The 5,763-nt window shown below is 40.3% G+C and overlaps 1 protein-coding gene across 1 annotated transcript; it reads left to right on the forward strand.

Moving 5' to 3' along the window:
• Positions 1 to 681: 681 nt before the first annotated feature.
• LOC132830890 (cytochrome c oxidase assembly factor 3 homolog, mitochondrial) lies at positions 682 to 4,951 on the forward strand. Its single transcript, XM_060848812.1, has 2 exons — positions 682 to 908; positions 4,450 to 4,951. Exons 1-2 carry the CDS (start codon positions 716 to 718, stop codon positions 4,554 to 4,556), a joined length of 300 nt encoding a protein of 99 aa, XP_060704795.1. The 5' UTR covers positions 682 to 715; the 3' UTR covers positions 4,557 to 4,951.
• The last annotated feature ends 812 nt before the right edge of the window (positions 4,952 to 5,763 follow it).

Below are 5,763 nucleotides of genomic sequence, written 5' to 3' on the forward strand. Positions count from 1 at the left end.
TTTTAACGATGTCACTCATACTGCAGCTAAGGTATATGTTAAAAGCGCTTTTTCTTCTTTTGGCTTGTTTCAACATTCATATACTGACCGGTACGTTCTGCTTGTAATAAATCAAGGTCGCATTTGGGCATCATATCCAATTCCACACCGTATCAAGTCGTGTCCACCTGCCACCCCTGTGTGCCCTGACCTACATTGTCTCCCATTCGGACAATGTTTCTCGAGATTTAACTCATCCTTGTTTTCGGATCCCCATCGCTATGCTCCTGACTCTGTGACCTCCTACAGCTCTGCAACTGTCGGTGAAATTTATGCACTCCTCCAATTCTTTATCTTGACGATCCCTGATTTTATCCCATCACTCATCACTGACAACTCCATTTCGTTGACTTAGGAATTTCGCAAACTCCGGAATTCCTTCCCTACAACATTTTACCTCTTCTTCTAAAAACAAACTTCATAGGCCAAGCATTTTGTTTTACAAACGTGGTTTAAATGTGTGAAATGATTGGGATGGAGATATTTAATTAAAATTACTAAAATAAGATAACGTAATTTTCCCTATCTGCTCTTATTTCGTCCCTGAATATGTGTTTTCACTGTGATCTGATTGTTTGAAATTACCAAGTGGAACAAATCGCGTTGCTGAGTTGATTTGTCCTCTTCAGCTTTCCGTATTTGACCTTCCGCAAACTCTTCTGGTTGATTTGGAAGAATGGCGGAAATGAATTCGCAAGGTGGCTCGCAGTTTGCGAAACGAGTCGACCCGAAAAGGGACAATTTGACCAAGGAACAGATTGAGTTCATGCAGAAAGCGGAGCTGGCTCAGTGGCATAAAAACATGCAGAAAAGGCGCGGAAGGAATGTCATCACGGGTTTAGCTATCGGCGCTATCGTGTTGGGCATTTGTATCCTTCTCATGTGTTTCATGGTTTGGAGATGCCGGTGTTGGACTGGGGTGGATACACACACTAACTTATAGTCCAACAGGCTTAATTAGAAGCTTTCTGCCGCACTGACTATAACCTGGTGTTTGATTTTTAACAACGTATTTAATGGTTTGGTGGAGATGAGTGTGTCTTGAGCTTGAGCTTTGTGATTTGTTTCGATGTTAACTAGCAGGCTGATTTGTGCGATTAAATCACGTCAAATTTTATAGTGGCTCATTTCTACCGCAATTTCGTGCCACCATACCTATCCACGCTGTAGCAGAATTTACATACCGTTTCATATTTAAGTAAGAGACCGATTAGGCCATTCAGACCCCGGTGCCTGTACCGTCTTCGATGTGAATCATGATTCATCTGTTTTCTAGCTCGATCCACCCCATATTGCTTAATTCCCTAAACTAATAAACAGCAATCGCTGGATCTCACTGTTTTAAAAGTGTTCTTTTCAGCTAGCATTTGCCACTTCCTTGGGGAAGAGTTCCACACTTCTGACACCCTTTGCGTGACAGACCATCCTAACTTCACTGAAATTCAGAATTTTCGCATTCTTCTGGTGCGACAGGGAGTAATATGAAACTGATGATTTAAGTAAGGATGTCAGTAAAATTGATAGCCACTGGGACAATAGGAGCTGTACGTGATGGTGTGCTTAATGTGAACAGTGTTGGAACTAACATCTTCGCGAGCAGAATAACGAATACTGTAAGAGGAATGTTTAAACTAACATGGCAGGGAGGAGGAAGAGAAAAACAAGTGGGAAGAAAAGAAAATATGTACTGGCAAAGGGGATGGAAAAGAGTGAGAGGGAGGAGGCATTACAAAGAACAAGATTGTTTAACCAACAGCCTCAAACAACAGCAGATGCTGGAAATCTGAAAAACAGATTTTCCTGAAGAAACTCAACAGGGTCTGGCTGCACCTGTGGAGAGAAAACAGTTAAAGTTTCAGGTCCAGTGACCCTTCATTGCCAAACTTGCTGAGTTTCTGCAGTAATTTCTAGGATTGTTTGACACATGGGAATTTGAATTCAACTACATTAATGTACAAAATAACAGAAATGGTAGTGTTCCAACAATGCAGCCAGACAATGCAGACTTTCTAGTTTAATCTGTTTTTAATATGTGGAAGGTGATTATGCAGGATCCTCCCCCAGAAAATTGGATAGGACAAGACAGTATTTGTGTAAGTGGACATTCAGGATATGTCCAAAAATTTAATCCAAGCTCAAGAACATACATACATCCAAACAAATGAACTAGGAACAGAAGTAGACACACAAAGGGTGATGTGTATATGGAATGAGCTGCCAGAGGATGTGGTAGAGGCGAGTACAATTACAACATTTAAAAGACATTTGGCAGGTACCTGGATAGGAACGGTGGAGATGGATATGGGCCAAAGTCATGAAAATGGTCTCGTTCAGTTTAGGAAACCTGGTTGGCATGGACTACTTAGGCCAAAGGGTCTGCTTCCATACTGTATGACTATGACTTGAGACCATTCAATCCCATTGAGACTATAAGATATAAGAGCAGAATTAGGCCATTTGACCTATCGTGTCCACCATTTGATGATGGCTGACATTTTTTTTCAACCCCATTCTTCTGCCTTCTGCCCATATCCCTTGATCCCCTTACTAATCAAGAATCTATCTCTCTCTCACTGTCTTAAATATGCTGAAATGCTGGGCCTCCACAGACCTCTGTGGCAACGAGTTCTACAAATTAACCCCCCTCTGGCTGCAGAAATTCTTCCATCTCAGTTCTAAATGGTCATCACTTCACTCTGAGACTGTGCCATTGGGTCCTTGTCTCTCCTACTAGTGGATACATACTTTTCACATCCAATCTATCCAGGCCTCTCAATATTCTGTACATTTCAGTTACAGTCTCCTCCCCCCCCCCCCCCCCCCCCCCCCCCCATCCTTCTAAACTTCATTGAGTAAAGACTCAGAGTCCTCAGTCATTCCTCATGTGACAAACCCTTCATCCTAGGGTTCATTCTCATAAACCTCCTCTGGAACCTCTCCAAGGCCAGTAGATTCTTTGTTAGGTACGGTCACCAAAACTGCTCACAGTATTCCAAATATGGTCTGACTACAGCCTTGTTCAGCCTCAGCAGTACATCTCTGCTGTTGTATACTAGCCCTCTTGAAATGAATGCTAACATTGCATTTGCCTGCCTAACTGCTAACTGAACCTGTATGTTAACCTTAAGAGAATCCTGTACTAGTGCTCCTAAGTCCCTTGGTGCTTCAGATTTCTGAAACCTTTCACTGTTTAGAAACTAGTCAATACCTCTATTCTTCCTACCAAAATATATAATCTCACGCTTTACCACATTGGATTCCATTGGCCACTTCTTTGCCCACTTGCCTAGCACGTCCAAGTTCTTCTGCAACATCCCTGCTTCCTTAGCACCAGCTGTCCCTTGTTTCTGTGTGTCATCTGCAAACTTGGCAACAATGTCCTCCATTCCTTTGTCCAGATTGTTAATGCACATTGTGAATAGTTGTGGTCCCAACACTGATCCCTACAGAACTCCACTAGTCATCATCTGCCATCCTGAAAAAGATCCATTTTTACCTATTCTCTGCCTTCTGCCAGTCAGCCAATCCTCCATCCATGGCAGTACCTTGCTTTTATTTCGCAGCTTCTTGTGCAATACCTTGTCAGAGGCCTTCTGGAAATTCAACTTGATCATGTTCACTGGCTGTCCTTTGTCTAATTTGCTTGTTACCTCCTCAAAGATTTGTCAAGCATGATTTCTCCTTGATGAAGCTGTGCTGACTCTGCTTTATTTTACCATGCATTTCTTATTACTCAGCAATCTCTTGTTTACTTATGGACTCTAAAATCCTACCAACAATCAAGGTCAAGTTAATCCACCTATAGGGTGTTACATTAGCCATTTTCCAGTTCTTTTGGACTCTCCTTGACTCCAGTGATTCCTAAGAGATCACCACCAATGCCTCTATAATCTCCTTCAGAACTCTGAGGTAGCCCACCTGGTCCTGATTGTTTTCCACCTTCAGACCTTTCAGCTTCCCCAGCAGCTTCTCCTTAGTGCTGGCTATTACTCTTACCTCTGCCCAACCTTTGGTATATTGCTGGTGTCATCGCTGTGAAAACTGATGTAAAGTATCTATTCAGTTCCTCCGTCATTTCTTTTTTTCCCTATTATTACTTCTCTAGCCTCATTTTCCAGCAGTCCAATGACCACATTTGACTCTCTCTGTTAGATATCTTAAAAAAAACTCTTGCAATCTTCTTTTATTTTACTAGCTAGCTTGCTCTTGCTTTTTTTTAATGTCTTATCTTTCATTTGCTGCCAAATGGATCAAATTATTTAATATGAGAATAACTTGTATTCATTTGACTTCTGTTATGCTAATGGTAAGTTTTTTTTGTTATTTCAAAAACTGAATTACACCAACAAAGCTTTAGATTTTGAATAGATTCATGCAGATTTTTGCATATTTCCTTCACAATCTCCTTAGATGGATACACATTTTATTCAGTATCGCAAGAACGTTTTTTGGATGATTTGGAAGAAGAAGCAAAAGTTGTTCAAGCAAGAAGTAATTCTAAGACTTCAGTGAACTGAAATGCATAGTTTACATCATGTATTGCTGATTTATGACTGGTCAAATTGAACAATTATGCAACTATTATATATTAGTGGAAATTAAACACATTGGATCAAGATGTATGTTTTTCAGAATTCGTGGAGATTTTCATTTTCTGTCTCTGACTGCCTTTATCCAGAAGTATCTTATGTCAGTCTAAGTGAGGATACAACTTATTAAATCCATGATTTCTGATACTTTGTATATGGCATAATTGAATGTATACTTTTGCTGCAGTAATAAACTTTGTTAATGTGGCGGGAAAGATAATTATAATCAATTTCAAAAGAAATGTAAAAACGTTGTGATTCAGTATGTCATGTCCTGTTAATTCCAATAAAAGCTTTTCATACAATTGAAAAATTTAACATAACTGAGGTTATGTTGAGCTTCTTGTGATTAAAATGTTGCTGACATTGTATAGGTGTTTAAATGGAAGAAGCTCATGTTACCAAAAGCTATGACTACAGGAACATCCTTTGCTTTGGTGACAGGATACCAAAATCCAATTTTTTGATTCTATCTTTTGTACGCAGTGGTACAATTACTGTGTTAGCTACAGAAAGGCATACTGTATGGTAGTGTTCTCTTCAAGATTTTCTTGTTGCCACCAATCACTGTCACTGTACAGCTCCTGAATTGTTTACAGAGCTGCTATACGTGCATAGTACTTAACACAGACCTGAACTTGTTAACCTTCCAGACTATTATGCTTGACATGAATACTGTTCTAGAGTGCTTTTTCATTATCTTGTTTTTACAATTCTTACATGGGATGTGGGTATTGCTAGCAAGACCAACATTTTTTGCCCATCTTTAATTATTTTTATTGAGTGATGGGATGTGAGTGTCATTGGCTGTGCCAGCAATCATTGCCCATTTCTAGTTTCCCTTGAGAAGATGATAGTCAACCACTGCCATCTATTTGGTGTAGGTACACCCACAATGCCACTAGGCAGGGAATTCCAGGACTTTGACCCAGTAACACTGAATGGTGACCTACAAGTCTAGAATATGAATGGCTTGGAGTGCCACTTGCAGATGGTGTTTCTCATGTATCTGCTGCCCTTGTACTTACAGATAGTAATGTTCATGGGTTTGGAAGGTGCTATCTAAAAAGCATTGGTGAATTGCTGCTGGAAATCTTGCAGAAGGAGTACAGTGCTGCTGTGAAATGTCAGTGGT

The sequence above is a fragment of the Hemiscyllium ocellatum genome, chromosome 32, assembly GCF_020745735.1.
Source record: "Hemiscyllium ocellatum isolate sHemOce1 chromosome 32, sHemOce1.pat.X.cur, whole genome shotgun sequence".
Lineage (NCBI taxonomy): Eukaryota > Metazoa > Chordata > Chondrichthyes > Orectolobiformes > Hemiscylliidae > Hemiscyllium > Hemiscyllium ocellatum.

Excerpts from the sequence above, each read along its gene's own strand:
- LOC132830890 (XM_060848812.1), top strand. The coding sequence starts at position 716 with ATGGCGGAAATGAATTCGCAAGGTGGCTCGCAGTTTGCGAAACGAGTC. Across the intron at positions 909-4,449 it reads CGCTATCGTGTTGGGCATTT|ATGGATACACATTTTATTCA; the intron begins GTATCCTTCTCA and ends CAATCTCCTTAG.